General features: G+C 47.2%; 2 protein-coding genes across 5 annotated transcripts in view; one reads left to right on the forward strand and one right to left on the reverse strand.

Annotated features, from left to right (window-relative positions):
- The first annotated feature begins 998 nt into the window (after positions 1-998).
- RMC1 (regulator of MON1-CCZ1) lies at positions 999-22545 on the forward strand. Of its 4 annotated transcripts, XM_036823712.1 has the most exons (20): positions 999-1353; positions 2049-2125; positions 4597-4681; positions 5535-5591; positions 6720-6806; positions 10274-10414; positions 10723-10826; positions 12707-12796; positions 12888-12993; positions 13743-13854; positions 16746-16790; positions 17043-17096; positions 17729-17857; positions 18346-18452; positions 20259-20378; positions 20691-20768; positions 21072-21176; positions 21263-21331; positions 21420-21645; positions 22381-22545. In XM_036823712.1, exons 1-20 carry the CDS (start codon positions 1252-1254, stop codon positions 22458-22460), a joined length of 1974 nt encoding a protein of 657 aa, XP_036679607.1. In that variant the 5' UTR covers positions 999-1251; the 3' UTR covers positions 22461-22545. The 4 variants fall into 4 exon arrangements, with proteins under 4 accessions (XP_036679607.1, XP_036679608.1, XP_036679609.1 ...); XM_036823713.1 differs by lacking the exons at positions 999-1353; positions 2049-2125 and adding an exon at positions 4217-4242; XM_036823714.1 differs by lacking the exons at positions 999-1353; positions 2049-2125; positions 4597-4681; positions 5535-5591 and adding exons at positions 5605-6541; positions 10496-10628.
- Positions 22244-23402, reverse strand: part of NPC1 (NPC intracellular cholesterol transporter 1) — a 48990-nt gene continuing 47831 nt past the window's right edge. The window contains exon 25 of the mRNA XM_036823711.1: positions 22244-23046. Coding sequence (XP_036679606.1) covers positions 22964-23046 — 83 coding nt within the window. The 3' untranslated portion in view covers positions 22244-22963. The remainder of the gene's footprint in view (positions 23047-23402) is intronic.

Below are 23402 nucleotides of genomic sequence, written 5' to 3' on the forward strand. Positions count from 1 at the left end.
GCTCGGGAACATTTTCAGTGCTCTCTCTGGCCGACTTCCCAGCGCCTTTGTCAAAGCGGACAGCACCTGCTTCCTGAAACAGTCTCCACACTCAGCTCCAGAAACAACCCTCTCCCTGGTTTTCTGTCTACTTCTCTGGCAGGCTCTGCTTGTCCTCCTTTGCTGATTCCTGGTCCTGGCCTCTAAAGGCTGGTTGTGTGTGTGTTTTCCTTTATGTCCCTGTCTCAGGTGATCCCACCCAATTCCACCGCTTCAAATATTCCAATGACTCCCAATTTCTAGCTCCAGTTTTGTCACTCTTCTGATGAGCTTCAGACCTATATATCCATTTGTCTAGCTGTCATTTCTCTTTGGATTCACATGTTGAAAACCCAACTCTTGATCTTCCCCACTTCCCTGCCAACTTCTCAAGCCTCTGTATCTTGGAGAATGGTGCCAAAATCCACCTGGTTGTCGAGAATGGACATCTAGGGCGTCATCCGTGATCCTCCCTTCTTCCCTCCCATCTCTCCTATCTCTTGAATGAGGAGCTACCCCCACCTACCCCCACCCTCCCCCTCAACTATCAAAGCCAGCAAAAGAGGCTTTCAGACCTGCAAGCTAAACTAGGTTTCCCTGTTACAAGCTCACAGCATCCAGGTGCTGACCACAGTACTGTTCTCCCTTACTAAGCTCCCTCAGAGGCAGGCTCAAGAAGCCCTCCCAAGAGAAAGAATGAGCTTTCCCTAGACCCGGGGGTAGCCTTGCCCCACGCGAGCACGCGGCCCTGAGCAAGCCTCCCGGAACGGAGTGGGAGCCAGGCCCGGAAAGTGTCAGCGAAGGTGCAGCTGGAATCCAGGGCGCCGACACCCTCCCTCGGCACCCGACAGGCTTCCGGGTCACGCCTCCGCCCTCCGCCCTCCGCCCTCCGCCCGGTGGGCCGCACTGGGACCCCGCCCTCCCGGAAAGGGGAGGAACCTCTCGCGGAGAGCAGGCCGTGGTCTCGGCCGGTGGGGGGGGCGGCCGGTGGGGGGGCCCCGCCGGGGGAGCCCCGCCGGGGGAGCCCCGCCCCCACCCCCGCGGCTAGGGGGCCGGCGCCGCGAGTCACGTGCCGGAGGGCTGGGGGCGTGGCACCAGGAAGCGGCCTCAGCGCCCGCGAGATCGCCGCCGCCGCTGCCGCCGCACGGCCGGACTCCCAGCGCCGGGCGCCGCTTGCTCAGCTCCACGCTGGCGGCCGCCCCCGGGCCCACCGCCGCCGCTGCGGCGCCCGCCATGGGCGAGGAGGACTACTACCTGGAGCTGTGCGAGCGGCCGGTGCACTTCGAGAAGGCGAACCCGGTCAACTGCGTCTTCTTCGATGAGGCCAACAAGCAGGTGCGGGCAGGCCCGCGCCCTCCTCCCCCGCGCGGCCCGGCGCGCCCTGCCCGCCGCCCCCGGTGACCCCGGGTGTCCCGCGCGCTGGGGCCGGGAGCCCGGGGACCAGGCCTGGGGCCTCTCCTGCCGTGCGGGCGCGGGATCCGCGCCAGTCCCTTCCTGTGGGACCAGGCTCTGCTGCGGCCGGGGCTTTCACCCCCGAAGTGACAGCGGGGCGGACCCCAGCCCCCGCGCCGACGCCGCGCCCCTCGGCCAGTGTGGTCAGCTGGTAGCACTCCGGTGTTTCCTCGGCTCCTTTTGTTGTCTGTATTTGTCATTAGTTTCCTTTGCATTCAAAGATTTAGACGTTGAGATTTTCATTATTCTCGGAATTTTGTAAAGGGGCGGGGTGCGGGGGGCAGCGGGGCGGAGGAGCAGGGTGTGCGCAAGTGCCGCGGCGGCGCCTTTGCCGAAACGGATTAAAACTTGTAGCCTTGCTCGGCGGGCTGCTCTCGGAATGGGAGACTTTTTTGGTCTCTACTCTCTTGTTTCTGAAGATTCGTGTGGACGCCAAGGCTCTGCAGTTTGCTATGCGTCACGTTAGTTTAGTTGAACCAAGGGTAGGGTGTAGCAGAAATCATCGTTGCAGGTTGGTATATGTGTCTAAAGCCTTTCAAAGTTCGGGCCGTTAAAACGTTGCTGCTTTTCCCTCTCAGGTTTTTGCTGTTCGATCCGGTGGAGCTACTGGAGTGGTAGTTAAAGGCCCAGATGACAGGAATCCCATCTCATTTAGGTAATGATTGTATTGACGTTTTCAGAATATTTCAGCATGTAAACAAAATGGTGTTTTTCTGTTTTCATTCAGAAGATTGTTTTAAATTTTGTCCTTGTCTCCCCTAAGAGGGCTGAAGTGTGGGGCATATCCTAGTCTGTAGGAAAAGGGAAGCAGACACCTGCTGTGCAGTCTTGGTGGCACATCTTAGTACCTCCTGCAGAGTGAATGTGTGGAGGCCTTCCCTGTTATTTTGGGATCCAGATACTCCAGCGCAGGGCACCTACTTCCTGGCACTTGAAATTAGCCGGTCAGTGCGTTGATGTGCCTATTTCCGGTTTCTTGAGAGGAGGGCCTTCATTTCCTCTTTCGGCCCAGGGTCTTTGCAGAGCGTTTGGGAGGTGGAGGAGATTCCTAGGTCAGTGTTTCCCATCTAATAAAGTGCATTAAAATCTCAGCTTCCACTATACTTAAGGGGAATGAATAACAGCCTCTTTTACTTTAAGAGATAACTCAGTTTGGATGATAAAGTATCTGGTCACCTTAACTCTTTTGATTACAGAAGGTGAAAGTACAGTGTAGGCCCTCATTTTACATTTTACAATTGGCTTGTGTAAATAGGAAACAGTTTTTGAAGCAGAAAATGAATCTGCCTCTTTTTCTTTGATCATCATTTGTTTGGAAAACACTGATTGCAGCCCCTGTGCTGGGCACCAGGTGTGGGAAGGCTTTGAGTTAGCTTGGCTCCCTTCTGGAAAAGTCATACATTTAGTGTGGGAGGCAGGTGAGTGGACTCATACTGTTTACTGTGGTAGGTGCTGTAGTAGTGCTCTGTTCAGAATGTGGCCACAGAGAAGAGATGGACATTTGTCTTGGTATCGCCTGGGGAAGACCACTGCCCAGGCGGGGGAAGGCCTCAGAGTGGAGCGAGGCTTGAAAGAGAAGATTCTAGGCAGAGAAGAGAAGAGGCTTCCGGATGGAGAGAACAAGAAGGCATGCAGGCACCGTGTTGGGGGGGACTCCGAGTCTGTGTGACTGAAAATGAGGTTTCATGCAGGGAAGGAGTGGGTGGTGGTGTGACCTCTGGCAGCAGTCAGCTATATTCTGCTGTGGATTTCGGGCTTTATCTCGTTCCTGAAGGTAAAGGTGGGGCGTGGCGTGATGAGATCGATGTTTGGAAAGGGCGCACTGTTGCAGCCTTGAAGCTTGATTATTGGGAGCCTGTCAGTCAGGGATCCCATTAAGAGACAATTGCTATAATCGGAGCAGGGCGGGGAAGACCAGCCTGAAGGCACTGTAGACCAGCAAACAATAGGCACTCAAGGGTTGCTTAAGAAGGTCTGGGGTAAAACTTGGTGGTCTCTTGGGTGTGGAAAGTGAGGGTGAGGCCATGATGATCCAGATTAAGGGGCTCAGGAAGGCTTGATGGGGGGAGATACTGAACTTAACCCTCTTTTTAAAAAACATCTTATTTACTTTTAATAGCTTTATTGTGGTCTAATTATCATTAATTGTGTATATTTGACATATGCCATTGATGAGTTTCGACACGTGTATCCATGAAACCATCACCAGTCAGGACAGTGAACATCCCCTTTCCTCTGAGAGTTTCCCCTGTGGTCCATTTCTTGACTTCCCATGTAACGTCCGATTGAGGCAGTTGTGAGACCCGAGGTGGAGCCCACCTGGCGGTGCAGCCCATTAGGTACTGGGTGGCAAAGAGTAGACTCCTTTCAAAAGCACTGCTGTACTTCAGTCAAAAATAAGTAAGTAAATAAATATTTCACAGCTGCCAGCATCTCAAAGAAAAAAGAAAGTGCTGCTGTGAGGGAGATGGAGAGGGAAGGCGGCTGTGTGGAGAAGGTTACTGCATGGGTCTAGACTTAGTTACGCCTAAAGGGAGGCTCAGGTGAAAGTGCAGTGTTCTCAACACCTCAGTCGCTTGTTACCTGCAATTCTGTCGATTTCTCCCGCCACCCGTTGCCAGTTGGACTTTGTTGTTTGAAAAGCGGTCCTACTGATAGCGTTAGAAACATAGTTTTAATTTTAAACTAAGATTTGCTGCTTCCTGAATTTTTTTTGTGTGTGTGTGGCTGCGTTGGGTCTTCGTTGCTACGTGCGGGCTTTCTCTAGTTGCGGTGAGCGGGGGCTACTCTTCGTTGCGGTGCATGAGCTTCTCACTGCGGTGGCTTCTCTTGTTGTGGAGCACGGGCTCTAGGCGCATGGGCTTCAGTAGTTGTGGCTCGTGGGCTGTAGAGCACAGGCTTGGTAGCTGTGGTGCACGGGCTTAGTTGCTCCGCGGCATGTGGGATCTTCCTGGACCAGGGCTCGAACCCGTGTCCCCTGCATTGGCAGGCGGATTCTAAACCACTGCGCCACCAGGGAAGTCCCTTCCTGAATATTTAACTTGTCTTTTTTCTTTTCACAAAATGATAGATGCTAGAATGCAGTTTTGAAGTGTAACTCATAATCTGCTCTTTCTTCTTTTAAAGAATGGAGGACAAAGGAGAAGTGAAGTGCATTAAGTTTTCCTTAGAAAATAAGATCTTGGCTGTTCAGAGGACCTCAAAGACCGTGGTAAGACATATCTTTAAATACAGTATGAAGAAAAGGACATTAGAAGTACATTTGGAAGAGAATGAATTGCAAAATTCCAGTGTGACAGGAACCATTTATTATTTTAATGTCATGGAAGCTGTAGTTATGCTGCATTGTATTTGAGCTTTCGGATTCTTGAAGGTGAGAAAGACATTTAAATGGGTAAATACTTATGGGTTAGTTTGTCATTTTTTACTTAATTTTTTTTTTTAAAGTAAGTTGGAACTTCAGGTATCTCTTGTATTGATTGACAGCCAGCACCATAGGTTATACGAAGCATATCTTTGGCGACTTTGTGAGTTAAGCTTACCCAAGTAACTCCATTTATTCACTTCTCTCATCTTTGAATGCTCAACCTAATAGGAGCAGATATTCAAAGCTGGAGCAGCCTGTCGGCATTTTAGTCTTCATAAATCTTCACCATCTCCATTCATGGAGTAGAGGAAAAGCCGTCGGGAAGGAGGCAGAATCCTGTTTCCTTCTGTCAGTATTAATTACTAAAATTTTTGGAAAGCCCCTAGTAAAATACAGCAATCCATTTCTCTGAAATCAACCATTTGAGGAGTGAATTTTCAAAATCGGTTTCTAAGCCCTAACAGTATTTGGATTAACTTGTTTAAAAAAATTGAATTGTCGACCTGCTGCTATTAAGGGGCCAGATTGTCCAAATCAGTCTTTTTATTTTAACCCTGTCTTTGGGTTTTGTCAGGTTTTTTTTCTGATCACTTTTTAAATTTATTTGTCTTTTTCTCTTGTCTCATTGTATACCAAAGTAGGTCGGCAGTATGCTGCCCAATCCACATTTCTCCTCGTGTGTGTTTTTGTTTTCCAGGATTTTTCTAATTTTACCCCGGATAGTCCTCAGCTGGAGTACACTCAGGAGTGCAAGGTATGGGCCTGATCCTTTCCCAGCTGGTGAGCGTTAACTCCGGGGGTAGAGGCGCAGGGTAGCGTGGTAATTTAGAGCACGAACTTGGAAGCAGGTTGTGCTTGAATGCCAGGATCTGCCTCATGTTGGCTCTGACTTTGGACACTTCTTAAAGTTTTTAAAGCCTGTTTCTTCGTCTGTAAGATGGAGCTGGAAGAATTAAATGGATGCAGGATGCTGAACACCGAGCCACGTCAGCACTTGGTGGCTGTTGTCTTCCTGTTGCCCCTGCCCTTCTCTGCTGGGCTGCGATAGCAGCCTCTTTGGAGGTTTTTGGAAAAGGAGTTCTTTTTCCCTTTTTCCTGACGATGTTTTCTTTTCTCGACTTGTGCTCTTCGTGTCCTTCCTCTTCCCTCCGCCCTCCCTTCCTCCCCTCGGTGGAGATTCTAATCCGTTTTAACTAGATTTGCTGGCTATGCTGAACTAGGCTGGTGGGGGCTCAGCTCAGCGGGCATCGCGGCACCCGGGAAACCCGCAGAAGTGCAGGTGGATAGGGTATAGCTTTTTCATTTTTGTGACGGTTTTGCTGATTGGGGATCCAGGTGGGTCCCTCAGCAAGGAGGGGCCCGTCTGCAAACGCCTGAGCCCCTGGCAGCGCTCCAGGTCCTCTGTGTGCAGCAGAGCCCTAGCCCTGGCCCAGCTGCCCTTCGGCTCCCGGCGCTGCTCATCACCACGTGACCTGGGACGGGGCTCAAGGCCTCCAGCCCCATTTGGGGCAAGAGCCACGGAGAATCTTTAGGCCTTTATACTTTTATAACGCCAGCTTTTATGATGTGTTTGACTCAGAGTGTCAGCTGGCCTTTGATTCCTAAAGTAGAGGTTGGTAGCTGTGAGTGCTGGGCAGTTGCCTTTCCCTCTGTCGTGTTGACGAGAAGGACTTCAGATTCAAGTGCTTCAGTGAGGCGTTACAGGTGAAAATCTGGGAACGGTGTATTTAAAAGAAAGTTTGATTTGTTCATAAGTAATCAAATCTCGGTAACTTTTATTAAAGAGCAATACAAACAACAAGGTATTTTAAGCTTTTGAACAGAATTATACATACATTTTTTTTTCTTTTAATTAAAAAAAATCTTTTACAATTCTTTTCAGACCAAGAATGCCAACATACTAGGATTCTGCTGGACCAGTTCTACTGAAATTGTCTTCATCACAGATCAAGGAATCGAATTTTACCAGGTACTATATCACTTACGTGTGCTAGAGAAAGGTCTGTGATCATGTTTGGCCGCCTTTTGAATTCAGCACTAGATAGATATTTTGAGATTCCAGAGCTTTAGTCTTTCGTTTGGGTTTTTATTCTTTTTTTCTAATTACAAGTAATACATGCTTTTTGTAAAACATTCAAACGTTACCAAGATATATGGAAGGTAAAAGTCCCCCATAGTCCCTAGAAGTAACCATTATGAACCATGTGATGCATGTTCCTCCATTTCATTCCTACACAGGTAGCAACATTTGTTTATTTTACAGAAATGGTTATATTGTATATAAACTTGTGGCTGGCTTTATTTATTTATTTATTTATTTGCATAGCTGTCCCTTAGACATCTTTCCATATTTGTTCTGGCTGGTATTCTGTTGTGTGGACCTGCTACAGTTTAACCAATTCCTGTTGAACTTCATGCTTGTTTTCATTTTTTAGTGATTACAAACAATTCTACAGTGATTTCAAGCAGTGAAATGGTTTGTAACCATTGTTTTATATTCTTAGGTGAGGCAATTGTTGGAAGGGAAATAGCCTAGGTACAAACATCTAGAAAGCTGAACAGATATCACTATATTTCTTCTAGAAGTTGCACTCTCACTAGCAACGTAGGAATCTCCATTTTCCAAACCTTTAGCGGAACTGAATGTTGTAAGTCTGTAGACATTTGCCAGTCTGAGAGGTGGAAAGCCATTTTAATTTGTATGTTTCATTACGAGTTAGGTAAGCATCTTTTGTGTATTGTACATTTGTGTTTCCTCTTGAACTGCCTCTTTCTCTTAAAAAGAATTTTTTTTAATTGTGATAAGAAGCACATAACATGAAATTTACCGTCATAAGTGTACAATTCATTAGCATTAAATATATTCACATTGTAGTGAAACAGATCTCTAGAACTTTCATCTTGTAAAACTGAAACTCTGTACCTATTAAACAACAACTCCCCCATTTCCCCTTTCCCAGTCCGTGGTAACCACTGTTTTCCCCATTTCTATGAATTTGTCTGCTTTAAGGACCTCTACCTCGTATAAGTGGAATCATACAATGTTTGTCTTTTTCTTGCTGTCTTATCTAACTTAGCATAATGTCCTCGAGGTTTATCCATGTTATAGCATGTGTCAGAATTTTCTTCCTTTTTAAGGCTGAATAATATTCCATTGTTATACATACACCACATTTTGTTTATCCATTCTTCCACTGATGGACTTGGATTGCTTCCATTTTTTTGGCTATTGTGAATAATGCTGCTATAAACACGAGTGTGTAAATATCTCTTTGAAACCCTGCTTTCAGTTCTTTTGAGTATATACCCCTAAAATGGGATTGTTGGATCACATGGTAATTCTATTTTTAATTTTTGAGGGGTTACCATACTGTTTCCATACTGTTTCCAATGGCAGTTATGCCATTTTACATCCCCACCAACAGAGCACAGGGTTCCAGTTTCTACACACCACCACCACTAGTTGTTTTCTGTTTTACTGATAGCAGTCATCCTGCTGGTTGTGAGATGGTATCTCATTGTGGTTTTGATTTGCATTTCCCTGATTAGTGATGTTGAACAGCTTTTCATGACTTGTTGGCCATTTGCATGTGCTCTGGACAATGTCTATTCAAGTGCTTTGTTATTTGGATTATTTCTTTTTGTTGTTGAGTTGTAGGAGTTCTTCATATATTCTGGATATTAACCCTTTATCAGATAGATGATTTGCAAATGTTTTCTCCCTTTCCGTAGGTTGCCTTTTCACTCTACTGATAGTTTACTTTGCACCTTCCTCTTTATCTTTTAATATGTTCTAGCTGCCTGACCTATTGGGAAAGCTTCTGAGATCTCTAAGTGGAGCCAATGTGGAGAGTGTTAGTATTCTTTCAGGTGTTAACTTTGTTGCCCTAACGAAAGCAGTGTAATTTAGAATGTACGAATGGAGGAGATACACCTGTGTAACAGTGTGCAAAGTGAATGTTGTGGTGCTTTGCTGTAGGGCTGTAATCAGAACCTTAGCTGACCAGCAGAAAGAAAGAAAAACTACATGAATCCCATACGTACAGAAATAGAATTTTGTACCTATGATAGCAAGGAAATGACTGCTTGCTTTACAGAAGGGTTCCCTGGGGCAATCATTTAAAAGTATAGCTTTCTGTTCTCAGTAGTAGAAAAGTGTACATTCACGTCATCTAGATGGTTTTCAGATCTTCAAGAAATAAGTTAGAAAGAAAGAGGACTCTAGCACATCTTTATTTTATTGTACCTGGATTATCGAGAAACCCACGCCCCCAACCCCGACTTCCACGTCTGTTCTGCAGGGCAGTGTTCTGGGAGCATTAACATCTTGGGGCTCTAGTCAGCGTTCCTTAATGTATCAGAAGATTGAGAGTATATTTTAAATGTGCCTTGATTATAAAATACTAGGTTTGCATGCGGAGTCTCATGAACACGTCTGTTAGAAGAAGGGAGCCCCTCCCAGCCGCAATGAGCCTGCAGGCTGGGTGGTGCCTGACTTGGTACACGTGGCTCCAGGGGCGTGGGTTTGTTTTGACCGTTTCCATGACGAGTGAGGATGCTGCTCCTCCCTGCCCTTTGGTGGGTGGTGCCTGGGAATGAGGAGGCTCGGCCCTGGCCTGCAGTGAAGTGGGCTGCCTAGGCCGTCACTGGTGAGGCAGGTCCCCTCGCCTCTCCGAGCCTTATTTTCTCCCCTCAAATTGGCCTAATGATGCCCAGCTCTCAGCGTTGTGGAGAGAGTAAATGAGCTAAGATTTGGAAGCGCTAAGCACAGGGCTGGATAAATGGTAGCTGTGATAAATAAAAATGATTATTTTTTTCTGTTTAACCTACTGGGTTTTTTCTTCTGCTTTTTATTATTTTCTTCATTTACTGTGTCAGTCTTCAGACTTTTTTTTTTTTTTTTTTTTAATTTATGGCTGCGTTGGGTCTTCATTGCTGCGCGTGGGCTTTCTCCAGTTGCGGCGAGCGGGGGCCACTCTTCATTGCTGTGTGCTGGTTTCTCATTGCAGTGGCCTCTCCTGCTCTGCAGAGCACTGGCTCTAGGCACGTGGGCTTCAGTAGTTATGGTGTGCAGGCTCAGTAGTTGTGGCTCGTGGGCTCTAGAGCGCAGGCTCGGTAGTTGTAGCGCATGGGCTTAGTTGCTCCGTGGCATGTGGGATCTTCCCAGACCAGGGCTCGAACCTGTGTCCCCTGCATTGGCAGGCGGATTCCCAACCACTGTGCCACCAGGGAAGTCCCAGTCTTCAGACATTTTGCTGTTGTGTTTGTTTGTTTGTTTTGGCCAAGCCACGTGGCATGCAGGATCTTAGTTCCCCAACCAGGGATTGAACCCGTGTCCCCTGTAGTGGAGGCGTGGAATCCTAACCACTGAATGACCAGGGAATTCCCCATTTGCTGTTTTTAAATGAAGGCTCTGTTTCTTGAACTTTGCGTCAGGTGTTACCAGAGAAACGGAATCTGAAACTCCTGAAGAGCCAGAACATCAACGTGAACTGGTACATGTACTGTCCCGAGAGTGCTGTGATTCTGCTCTCCACCACGGTGCTTGGAAATGTGCTGCAGCCCTTCTATTTCCGGGTAAGAGTCAGCTTCCCTTTAAAAAAATTTCCCCTCCTACCTTGTTCCTCTAACATCCTAACTGATCCAGTAACTTCAAAGGGGCACGTTCCTCCAACAAGAGCCTTGCCACTTCCGACCACTAGAGGGCACCCCGTACCATCCCATCACCGCCAAGAATGAGTCCTTCTGGGGACAGGCCCCTGGGACCCTGGAAAGGATGGAAAGACATAGTGCGTGTATATCCTCAATGATTTGATGTGGGGAGTGCTAAAACATCAGAGGGGGTTTAATAAGCTTTTCTTAAAACTTTTTTCTTCCCCAAACAGGCTGGCACTATGTCAAAGCTGCCCAAGTTTGAGATCGAATTACCAGCTGCACCTAAGTCAACTAAACTGAGCCTCTCAGAGAGAGACATTGCCATGGCGACGATGTATGTCTGTTCTTTGAGAGAATTCCTTCTCGTAATTGCTTTCAGGGATATCATGATAGAAGAAGCATGTTGTAAGAACTCCAGGGCTGCCCGTGCTCCGGTAGCCTTGGAACACATGATAAGGACTCCGTCTTCCCTGCTTTGTACCCAGATCTTATGAATGTAGAAAGCCCGTCATCTTCTTGACATTCTTTTTTGATTTTATTGACTTTGTGATCTTAGGGAATTTTTCACCATTCTAGTCTGATAAAATGAGAACACTGAACCGATTTATTTCTTAGGTTTCTTAGTTTTAGAAATTTCTTTTCAGTCTGTGAGTCAAAGCTTATCACAGATTATTTTTTAGCTAAAATATACTTGTTCTAAAGAAAAACATAGTTTACATTTTTGATCTAACAAATATAGACCTGAATTACTTATGTAGGAAAGTATATTTTCATTTGGAAATGCAGATATCTCAAATTTTAAAACTTTATTATGAAAGTATCAAACACACAAAAATAGAAACTGATACAAAGAATCTCCTATATACCCATATTCAACAAATATAAACAGTTTGCTCCTAAATTACTTGTGATTCTTCTATGGCCTAAAACAGTGGTTTCCAAACAGTAAAATTTTTTAGCATTTAGAATGCTTTTTTTTTTTTTTAAGAAATCTGCGGCATCCTGGTTTAGAAAAAGATAAAATGAGAACAGTCCTTGCAAAGGCAGAGACCCTTCCCCCAGTCTCCTCCTTGTCCCTGAGGCAGCCCCAGCAAAGTGTGAACTCCTGGAATAAAAATGTACATGCAGGAACTGGTCAAGGCAACATTTATCAGATGAGGCTTAAAAATCAAGAGTGATAATATTTTCCTGTGATTCAGGAATATACTCATTATATAAAACTGGGAAATTACAGAAAGTTAAAAAGAAAATGGACTTAGCATATTACTCAAGGGCAGCTATTGACAACATGTATTTCGTTCCAGTAGTTTTGGACATTCTTCATAAGTCATTCTGCAGAAGTTTGTGTTTTTCTTTTGAAATATTGTGATCAAGCTATATTTAGTTTAGTTTTTTTTTTTTTTTAAAGGAATTCCTTATTTTTATTATTTATTTATTTATCCATCCATTTTTGGCTGTGTTGGGTCTTCGTTTCTGCGCGAGGGCTTTCTCTAGTTGCGCCAAGTGGGGGCCACTCTTCATCGCGGTGCGTGGGCCTCCCACTGTCACGGCCTCTCCTGTCGCGGAGCACAGGCTCCAGATGCGCAGGCTCAGTAGTTGTGGCTCACGGGCCCAGTTGCTCCGCGGCATGTGGGATCCTCCCAGACCAGGGCTCGAACCCGTGTCCCCCGCACTGGCAGGCAGACTCTCAACCACTGCGCCACCAGGGAAGCCCCTAGTTTAGTTTTTTTTTTAATTTTTTTTATTTTTGGCTGCGTTGGGTCTTCGTTGCTGCACGTGGGCTTTCCCTAGTTGTGGTGAGCGGGCTTCTCATTGCGGTGGCTTCTCTTGTTGCGGAGCACGGGCTCTAGGTGCACAGGCTTCAGTAGTTGTGGCGCACAGGCTTAGTTGCTCCATGGCATGTGGGATCTTCCTGGACCAGGGCTCAAACCCGTGTCCCCTGAACTGGCAGGCAGATTCTTAACCACTGCACCACCAGGGAAGCCCAAGCTATATTTAGTTTTGCATCCCACCTTTTCACTTAACTTTATAATAGGCTTTTTTTTTTTTTTTTAAGCTAACTGCACTGTCTTTGTAAATATTTCTGTTGGCTGCAAAATACCCCATTAAGTGAATATCTGTTAATTTACTTAACTATGGCCTTATCACTCTGCAGTTAGAATGGAGGGACGTCAAACAGCCAGCATGACTTACGTCTCTTTGTTCTGTGATTAGATACGGACAGCTATATGTTCTCTTCCTGAGGCATCATTCTCGGACCTCCAATAGTACTGGAGCGGAGGTAGTCCTATATCACCTACCACGGTATATTTAATGCTTTCTTCCCTCTTCTCCGATTGTAAAATATGCATTAGAGCTTGTCGATCTATTTTTTGACCTTTCTGTTGTCCTACAGAGAAGGCGCCTGTAAAAAGATGCACATATTGAAGTTAAACCGGACAGGGAAGTTCGCCCTGAACGTGGTGGACAACCTGGTGGTGGTTCATCATCAGGACACGGAGGTATGAGTTGGGGAGGGGGGGGGTCCTGCTTGAAGGAGCTGTGAAAATGGACACAATATTCTGAAAGAGACGAGAAAGTGCTTTTTATGCTCAAAGTTTTGATCTTCCAGGTGGAAATGGGTTTGGATTTCTAGATGGTTTAGGAAAACCCTACCAGTTGATTAGCATAATTAAAAACTGTTTCACAAAGTAACACATGTGAGGAGATTGGACTTTGGAACAATTATTTGGTCGAATCATCTAAGCTGGTGATTCCCTGCCAAGCCAGTGTGTTGTGTGAGCACATGAGCCCTGTACTTCCTGTGTGAGTGTAGATGATGATGGTTTTGAGGCTCTGTGGCCGCAGAGAAAGAGCTAGAATGATCCTGCTGCTTCCACCCCATCAGCTGGGTGTCTGGTGGGAGACAAGCCACTTCCCTCCTTGCCTCCTGGAGGCTGGTGACACCCGTATTGATAACTAATAAAGATGTTGCAAGTTAAAGTGAAAAAGATCTGTTCAAGTCACTGGAGCTCTTCAGAGGCAGCATGTCATAGATTCCAGGAATACTTCTGAGAGCCGTAGACATGTACAAGAGAGCTGGGATGTTCCAGCAGGTTCCTCCTCAAATAAGAGCCAGCGTGCAGGGGTGGAACGCAGGCACGGGACTCCTTCAGCTGATCCGAAACAGCAGATGTGAGGTCACGAGAGGGACGGGTGGAACCGTGGTTTGTCTGGGCTGGTATCACAGTCTTGTCTTTCTCCCCCTCAGACATCAGTGATATTTGATATCAAGCTGAGGGGGGAGTTCGATGGCACCGTTACCCTCCATCACCCGGTGCTTCCAGCTCGATCCATTCAGCCTTATCAGATCCCTGTGGCAGGTAAAAGGGAATCTCCGTGTGTGCATGGAAGGGGGAGCAGATAAAGGGCTTCCCAGATCTGTTTGCTTTTGCAAGGGGTGATTCTGGTTTTTGTTTTGTTTTGTTTTTTAAATGACACTTCTGCTGATTCTTTAAGCTAAAATTGTGTTCTTATGAAAGTTTTTTTTTATTTTTTGGTCCTGTGGGATCTTAGTTCCCTGAGCAGGGATCAAACCTGCACCCCCTGCAGTGGAGGCGCAGAGTCTTAACTGCTGGACCGCCAGGGAAGTCCCGTGAAAAGTGTTTTATAAGAGAGAAGAATCTTCCTTTGAAGAAAATAGAATGATTCTCTTCTTTGAGCTTTAAAATGGAGAGTTGTGATTACACATTGAAGCCCAAGGATTTTTTTAATGTTGAGGTTAAATTTGGCTGCTTATGGCTGTTATTTTAACCTGGGATCACTTTTCCTTATCTTTCTCACATTCTGCGTCATAATTATAATAAATACTGCGTTTTCCCTTGACTGATGGTCACAGTAAGTACTTAGGCTGTGGTTCTGAGGTTATTCTGAACCACTCTTCCAACCTGAAGAGGTGGCAGTAGGAAGTCAGAGAAGAGACAGGGTCAGGATTTCAGAAAAAGGGAAAGAAACCATTTGGTTCCTTTTGCTTTTTCCCAATGTAATGGATTTTAAGGTAGAACTCAAATCATATTCTCTTCTTTTCAAGGAGACTGGAGTCTAGAGTAAGCTAGTTGAAGTTTCAGTGTGTAAACTGTAGTCAGATGGTACACATTTGGAACTCTGGGAGGAGTGTTTTCTTAAAAGGAATCCCCATCAGATAGCTTTGGTGTGTCGGCCTCGCCTGCTGGCAGGATGTCCTTGTACCTGTCACAGGGAAGAATCAGATCAGGCTCTGGGTGATAGTTTAGCAAGAGCACTGCCTCCTGCCTGCCCACCCAGTCTTGCCAGATCAGCCAGAAGCTGAGCAGAGTTTGAGAATAAGCTACAGTGGAACCTTGAACAGTGGGGTTAATCCACATATAATTTATGGTCAGCACTCCATAGCCGAGGTTCTGCATACAAGGATTCAACCAACCACAGTGGTTTTTACTGTTGAAAAATATTCCTGGGCTTCCCAGGTGGCGCAGTGGTTGAGAATCCGCCTGCCAATGCAGGGGACACGGGTTCGAGCCCTGGTCCGGGAAGATCCCACATGCTGCGGGGCAACTAAGCCCGTGCACCACAACTGCTGAGCCTGCGCTCTAGAGCCCGTGAGCCACAACTACTGGAGCCCATGTGCCATAACTGCTGAAGCCCGCGCGCCTAGAGCCCGTGCTCCAAAACAAGAGAAGCCACTGCAATGAGAAGCCTGCGCACCGCAACGAAGACCCAACACAGCCAAGAAAAAAAAAAAAAAAAAATCCCTGTATAAGTGGATACATGCAGTTCTAACTCGCCTTGTTCGAGGGTCAGCTGTAGTTTGCACATTTGATTAGGTGTTTTGGCCCTCTCTGTTCTTTCCAGCTTCTTCCTTTTCCCAGGGTAGTGATGTTTAAAAGAGTAGATTGTGTCAAGTGATTGGCTTGTATCTGCTGCTCACTCAGCATGAAGGTAACTGCTGGTGAATTGGGGCAAAAACAACTCTAAACATTCCAGCCCTTCAGCTCTGTTCCAGTTGTTTAGGACCAGTAAGAAGGTAGTCAGGTTCTGATTGGCTGTTTATATAAAGCAAAGGCCAGGTGTGGCTAAAACAAGAGCCCAGAGATTAATAAGAATTCAAGAGTCCATGAATCTTTGGGCTTCTAGAGTGGGTTGGCAAAGCGTTTTTTGTGGTTAATGACTTTTTGTTTTTCCTGCTAGACTCCAAGCCCCTCACAGGTTTGTAGCATCTTTGTGTCTTGCCCACTTGAGCTGTCGCAGGTGTGCTGTCACAGGTGCGCTGTCACAGGTGTGCTGTCACAGGTCAGGAAGAGCTTGTTGGACTATTTTGAAAGACGAGACCAGCAACTTGGGGAAGAGCCAGCCTCCCTCGTTTCCCCTTCTGGTTTTGGTCTGTTCGACCAGTGGCTCTCAAGCTGGCTACACATTAGGATCACCTGGGGGGCTTTCAAAACCAAAGCCACCTGGCTCTCACCTGAGTGCATTAAGTCAACGTGATGGGTAGCCAATCAAGGCCCACGTGTAGGACCCTCACTTATAGGTTCCAAATGCAAGTGTTCTTTGCCTCAGCTTGTCTGGTCTGGCCCTGTCCTCTACTGGGGGCGGTCTGTGCAAAATTACCACCTTTTCCAACCTGCCGATTGAAACCTATTTTCTGATTGTACCTGAGTAGTTGGAACAGAACTAGGAATAGTCATGTTCAGTTTGCAGGCTGCATTTCTCAAGGTCACTGCGGGCTTCCCCCACAGACATACACACTCGAGCAATGTCACTGGTAGTTGTGAGTCCCTGTCACGTGAGGGTTTTATGGGGGGGGTCTGCTTCCCAGGTAAGATCTCTGCCTGGACCTACTCTGTGCAGTGGAGAAGTGAGCTCATTATTTAGATAATTAAGCCACAAAACACTTTATTTGAAATAGTCTCAGTGAATTATCTGAGTATTTGATTCTGAATCACCCAGGTGAATTTCTCAGTTCTTTAATGTGCATGTGTGTAAAAAAGAAAACGCTGTGAATTGAACCTTGACCTGCTTTCTGCTTGGCGAGACATCTTCATGGATGGTTCTCAACTTCCCCCTTCCTCCTTATAGGTGTTATCAGTGGGACACGACAGTTCACTTCTTCGTTATTTAACTACAGTCGAATGAACGTTTACTGAAGGAAGTATTAAGTGTTACCTTTACGTCCCAGTATCGGCAGCACCTTCTGGCTGCGTCACCAGCCCTCACACACACGCGTCTTCTCTCTTTGTAGGTCCTGCTCCCGTGACCAGCCAGTCCCCCATCCCATGTAAACTCTGTATCCTTTCCGAAGGCCTTGGCCGGGCACAACAGGGGAGCTGTCACCTCTCCTTACACTGGGGTCTAAGGGTGGTCCGAGCCCCTGGTCAGGCATGAGTAATGTCGTGGGAAGCGCCTGTGGGGTTTCCTTCCCGTCGAGGGCCGGGCACCTAGGGCGGCCTCAGCAAGCAGGGTGGGAGGATGCTAATCGGGGCTGGGTTTGCCTTTTGTCTTCATCTCTTCCTGGTTTAGAATTTCCTATAACGTGTAGATTCTTCATCCTGGATTGTCTTTCAACCTGACATCATCATCAGTGCGAGCCAAGGTGGGTCGGGGTGGGGGTCACCCTGTTAGAAAGCTGTGCTTGCTGACGGTCTCCCGTCCGTCTTGAGGGGTGCCAGCCCTGGGAGGGTTGGGAAAGGGGTGACTCAGATCATTTCCAGTGAAGCCTTTGGTTCTTCTCTTCTGGAACCCCAGTTGAGAAGGGCTCTGCCCGCCTGCCCGGCAGTGTGGGTGTCAGGAGGTTCAGGGCTGGTGGATGGCTGAGTTACGGAGCTCCTTTGGGAGCCTCAGGAATTGCCTTTTGACTAATGAGCCAGAGCAGGAAAAACCGGAGCCCAGGACCGAAGTCCGTGCCCTGCAGACACCCGTTCTCCCTTCAAGGTCAAAGGGGGTTTGCCAGGGGCGGGGAGGGGTCGCCCGTCTGTATGCAGTAGACACTCCGCGGGTACACGTGGAGTCACTCTGTGAGGAGTCAGCCGACACGCAGAGGTGCTTTGGCTGCCACTCCCACTGTTGTCAGACGTGTCCTGAACATCGCAGCGTGTGCTTTGGTGTGAGAAGCAGCCACTGGCTGTGCTTTGCAGCACTTCCCCCCATGAATGTTGAGGGGAACCAGCTTTGGGGCTTTTGTTTTGGTTTGCGTCCCACTATTAAATTTGCTGCCTCTCAATCCAGGTTACCTCTGGAACCTCCAAGTGAAACTTCAGCCCATAGTAAACCTCTTGCCAGATAAAGGAAGGCTCATGGACTTCCTCCTCCAGAGAAGGGAATGCAAGACCGTCGTCCTGTCGGTGTGCTCGCAGAGTAAGTGGGGTCCTCACCCTGCGGTCTGATTCCTGACACTGCCTGTGCCGCCCACCGGAAGACGGACCACATTTTTATCTTGTCTGCAGCCGGTAGGCTCAGTGACAAGTGGATTATTTAACCCCCTGGAAAGGCTGCTCAGTATAAAAATGACTTGTCTCTACATTCCCTGGGTAAAGACTAAATAAAGCAGACCTAAACGTGGGCGCACATGAGGGTAGAGGCTGCCCTCCCCAGCTTGAAAACAAACCTTTTTCAGAATCCAAGTCACTCACGACATCTATACCTACTTTGAGAATCTTCTGACGCCCTCCGTAGCTACGTTAGTAACCGGCAAGGGCTGGCGAGTGCCCTTGGGCCCCGGTCTCTACAGCGTTTCTCTGAATGCCCTGGTGACCCCCGGAAATGAGTCATTTCTCTCACAGTGTGTTTAAGTTCTAAAGTTGACGCAAGGTTGGCCGACATGTGTGAACCTTGACTCCTTCCAGTGTTGACAGAGTCAGACAGAGCAACGCTGCCTGTGATAGCCACTGTTTTTGATAAACTCAACCAGGAGTATAAGAAGTACCTGGACGCCGAGCAGAGTTACACGCTGGTAAGTTGTATGTACGTCATGAGGGCCTCCTCCCCACCCCACCCCGGGTATCTTGTCTGTGTAATTATAACGCAAGATTCTGACAGAGTGACACCACTGAGGTTTGCTGTGTGCCAGAGGGCAAGGTGGCCGGCCGTAGGGGGAACGTAAATCCAGAGTCCCTGTGTCCCATGAGCTAGAGGCTGAACATCACTTAATGTCTTCACCTTCTTTTGTTGTTTTTTTATATATATACATATTTTTTAATAGTAATCTTTTATTTATTTTTTTATTTTTATATTTATTTTTGGTTGTGTTGGGTCTTCGTTTCTCTGCGAGGGCTTTCTCTGGTTGTGGCAAGCGGGGGCCACTCTTCATCGCGGTGCGCGGGCCTCTCACTATCGCGGCCTCATTTGTTGCGGAGCACAGGCTCCAGACGCGCAGGCTCAGTAGTTGTGGCTCACGGGCCTAGTTGCTCCGCGGCATGTGGGATCTTCCCAGACCAGGGCTCGAACCCGTGTCCCCTGCACTGGCAGGCAGACTCTCAACCTCTGTGCCACCAGGGAAGCCCCTTTTGTTGTTTTTTAAAAATATTATTTTTTTTTTCTTTTGGCTGTGTTGGGTCTTCGTTGCTGCACATGGGCTTCCTCTAGTTGCAGCGAGCGGGGGCTACTCTTCATTGCGGTGCGCGGGCTTCTCATTGCGGTGGCTTCTCTTGTTGCAGAGCACGGGCTCTAGAGCGCAGGCTCAGTAGTTGCGGCCCAGAGCATGGGCTTAGCTGCTCCGCGGCATGTGGGATCTTCCCGGGCCAGGGATCGAACCTGTGTCCCCTGCATTGGCAGGCGGATTCTTAACCACTGCACCACCAGGGAAGCCCTCTTTTGTTGTTTTTAATCAGTGTTTGATCTTACACGTAGATAGCTCCTTGGTCTGCCTTTATTTTATGGATAAGAAAATCAGTCTCAGTTTGGTTATTTTATATGTCTTTCTGCCAATCCAGAGCCTAGACTCAGTAAATCAGAAATATAATCATTTTGCCACTTGTTCTTCCTTTCCTTTGAGGATGTAATAGCTATAAAAAATAAGGCGTGTCCTGGCATTCAGTCAAGATCCCCTTAGGACTGTGATGACTGAGTATTAGCACTGTGCTTTTCCTATAGTAGGCTCAAGTGTTTGTTGTGAAGGGCTGGAAAAAATTAACATGGCTTATCAGGGTCTGCTGTACTGTTTCTTATTGTATCTTCTGAAGCTAGAAAGAAGTTCAGGACAAGTGGAATGAATGATTCCACTTCAAGAATCTGATTAGTCTGAAGGCTAAAGATGGAAGTGGTTTTTAAACAGTAACAAAAACCCCAGAACGCCCGTCCCCTTTAGCTACTCAGGGATAACCCAAATGCTAGATGGTCTGTGATTAATAAAATTAAGGAGTTATTTTAAGAGGTTAAAAAACAAAAGTCTCCCTGGCAGTCCAGTGGTTAAGACTCTGAGCTTCCACTGCAGGGGGCGCAGGTTCAATCCCTGGTCGGGGAACTAAGATCCCTGCATGAGGCACGGTGCAGCCAAAAATTAAAAAAAAAAAAAAAAAAGTCTCGATAAAACTATGACTTAGGCTTTTTAGTTCATCCGTGAACACTGGTGTATCTCCTGACCTCCTAAACTCCTCCCCGGCCAGCACAGGAGAGAGTTTTGTCCAAGTAATGAAATAAGTGTCATCCTCTGCTCACGTCTCAGGCTCACAGCATCTAGGGGTTCAGTCTTTTTGGATTAACTGCGAACACGCCATTTCCCGGAAGACGACTGAGGCCCCGTTTGTGATGTATTGTGCAGGCACTGGAAGCGGGGCAGAGCCGGAGCGGCCCGCTCCTCAGGAGGCCGGCACGCACCCAGGCCGTGGTCGACCAGTCTGACATGTACACCCACGTCCTGTCGGCGTTTACGGAGAAGAAGGTAGGGGAGGCTCACCGCCCCTTCTGGACTGAAGATTCCCAAAACAAAGATCTCATTTGAAGGGGACTGAGGAAAATGAGTAGAACTCAGAATGTGATTAGAGTAACCGGGTTATCTTGGGTGAGGACTGAATGCTCATGGTTTGTCTTCTAATGCTCAGGCCTAAAGATGATCCCCGACCCGGGAGGTTCTGGAGGGGTTTGTGCAAAAGCAGCCAAGTAGAACCCTGGAAGCAAGGGAGCAGATAAACAAGGTGCTGTTACACGGAGCCTCCTCTGCCACTCTGGTTCTAAACACTTCTCCCCTCTGTAGGAGATGCCTCAGAAATTCGTGGTAGCCGTGCTCATGGAATATATCCGCTCTCTGAACCAGTTTCAGATCACAGTACAGGTACCTTCAAGCCAGCGTCTGTGGTCCCATGTTAGAGGGGCAGGGGATTATTAAAGTAAAAGCACTGTCAGTACCTTAACTGAGATGACTCTCCGTACGCCACAAGAGTCTGCACACCTGCCTCAGACTCTGTGACCCTCCTCACGTGACCCCATGTTCTCAGGTGGAATGGTCAGTTTCAGGCCGGGTTGGGTTCTTTCACCCGTCACTTAGAGCAGCCGTGGTCCTCGGCATACTGAGCCTCTAGTAGTCTGTCGTAGTTGAGCGACGTGGACACCGTCTCTCCTTCTGTCTCTGTCTCAGCATTATTTGCACGAGCTTGTCATCAAGACGCTCGTCCAGCACAACCTCTTCTACACGCTGCACCAGTTCCTGCAGTACCATGTCCTCAGCGACTCGAAGCCTTTGGTAAGTACCACCCAATTTTTACTTTTCTGACTTAAAATTTGACCTTTCAACATACGGCAAGTCTAATCTGAAAATGTGTCTTCCAGGCTTGTCTGCTGCTCTCCCTGGAAAGTTTCTATCCTCCTGCTCATCAGCTGTCTCTGGATATGTTGAAGGTAACTCTGATACAGCAGAGTTTTAAACCCCACAGAAGGGTGTTCCTATTGCTTGCACTGACCTGGATTCTCTTTACCTTACTTCTAGCGACTTTCCACAGCAAATGATGAAATAGTAGAAGTTCTCCTTTCCAAACACCAAGTGTTAGCTGCCTTAAGGTTTATCCGGGGCATTGGTGGCCATGACAACATCTCTGCACGAAAATTTTTAGATGCTGCAAAGCAGACTGAAGACCGCATGCTTTTCTACACTATATTCCGGTTTTTTGAACAGCGAAACCAGCGTTTGCGAGGGAACCCTAGTTTCACACCAGGTGAGAACATAGCTGCAGGGAAAAGACCTGGGGCGACCACAGACTCGGACAGTAGCAGGAGAGCACTGGCAGCTGGGGGGGCGAGAAGCCTTTTTGGTTTGGAGAACTCTCGGGTTAGTTCTTAAAAAACAAAATTTTGTACCAGCCCGCATAATCCTTAGCCTGTTGTAGTAAGAGTGGATTCAAGGTGCTGATGGAACTGGAGTTCTGCTCTGGAACTGCAGTGGGGTGTCGGGGTGGAAGGCAGGGTAGTCTGGGCCCAGCTCTGTCTGACATCTGGGCTTGGAATGGCCCTTGCTGAAGAATCAGGAACAAGACAGGAAATGGCTGCGGAGGGTTGTAAATGGCCTGGGGCTTGTTGATGTTTTAGTTTTAGGAGAAAGCATTGGCTAATCACTCTTAATCTCCAAAGTTTTGAAATCTAAAGCACCCTCTTCCTTAGGATGGGGAGGAACCTGTAACTCTTTCAGGGCTCCCAGCATTTACTGATCACCCTGCTTCTCCCCTGTCTCTCAGGGCAGAGGGCAGTTTGCTGGGGGCTGTAAAGGTTCTGTAATGGCACGAGCTGGGTAAACGGAAAGGACAACAACTCAAGAGCTTAGGAAAACAAAGTATTTTATGAAAGAAAAATAAGTTAAAACCCAGTATCCACATCTAGGAGCTGCAAAGTGTTCATTCTCGTTTTCCTCCTTTCGTGCCTTGTCTAACGGATTAAATCTGTATTTTCCTTTATAGGAGAACACTGTGAAGAACACGTTGCTTTTTTCAAACAGGTTTTTGGAGACCAAGCTCTAATGAGGCCTACGACGTTCTGAGGTCACTTGCTAGTTTTTTTTTTATATATATATAAAATGTGTACAAAGTTAATTTATTGCGTTAATAAAGCTCTTTAAACTACAAGATGTTATAATAAAGTATATCTACGACATCCTCAAATGTTACTAAAAATATGGTATAGAACTTGTGTGATGGCTTACTCCTACAAAAGGAGAAACATTGCATTGATTGGCCTTTAGAAAGTGTCAGTGAGCAGATAGCAGCCTTCCCAGCGTCCCCTTCTGCCTGCCCGAGAAGCAGGCTTCGTTCCTGGAGAACCGGAAGGCGCTCCAGCGTCTTGGGGCTGCCTCCACGCTCAGTAATACTCCTTCAAGGCAGAGTCTGCATTCCTGAGTTTAAAAGCGCTACGGCCGAAGCTGCTGCTGTTAAATAGCCTGACATCTGCTCGCACTCAGGGTTCAACTGAGCCTTGACAATGCAGCTGCTGTCCAGTGGTTAACCGACCAACTGACCTGCAGAGTCTCTGAAGCCCGTGAGAGAGCTAGAAATTGAGAAGCTGCTCTCGCTCTGTACCTCTGTATCGCTCCTGAGCGGCCAGACTTCTGGCTTCACTTATCGATGGTCCTGTGAGGGATAAAAAGAATTAACTTTTGGATCATTTCTTTAGGAGGAAAGGAGATAGTTTCTACTGTAACACAACTTCCTGTCCCCCAGAGATTAAGGGGGGGGGGAAAAACCCCTCATTTTCTTAATCACAAAGCTATAAATCAAGCAAATTAGTACTGTTCTTTCAGCCACAGGTCATTTATAGAAGCTGAAGTGACCACAGAGGTAAAAAGATCCTAAGGAGAACTCCAAATTAGAGATGAACAGCAGAGGCAGTGTTCTGCTAGAACAGCGAACGGAAATGAAAGCTGTTCCAGGGCACCGCCGGGCTGTGGCTGGACTCGTGTCCTTCCCCTCAGCAGGGAGGAGCCCTG

Source organism: Balaenoptera musculus, chromosome 14, assembly GCF_009873245.2.
Source record: "Balaenoptera musculus isolate JJ_BM4_2016_0621 chromosome 14, mBalMus1.pri.v3, whole genome shotgun sequence".
Taxonomy (NCBI): domain Eukaryota; kingdom Metazoa; phylum Chordata; class Mammalia; order Artiodactyla; family Balaenopteridae; genus Balaenoptera; species Balaenoptera musculus.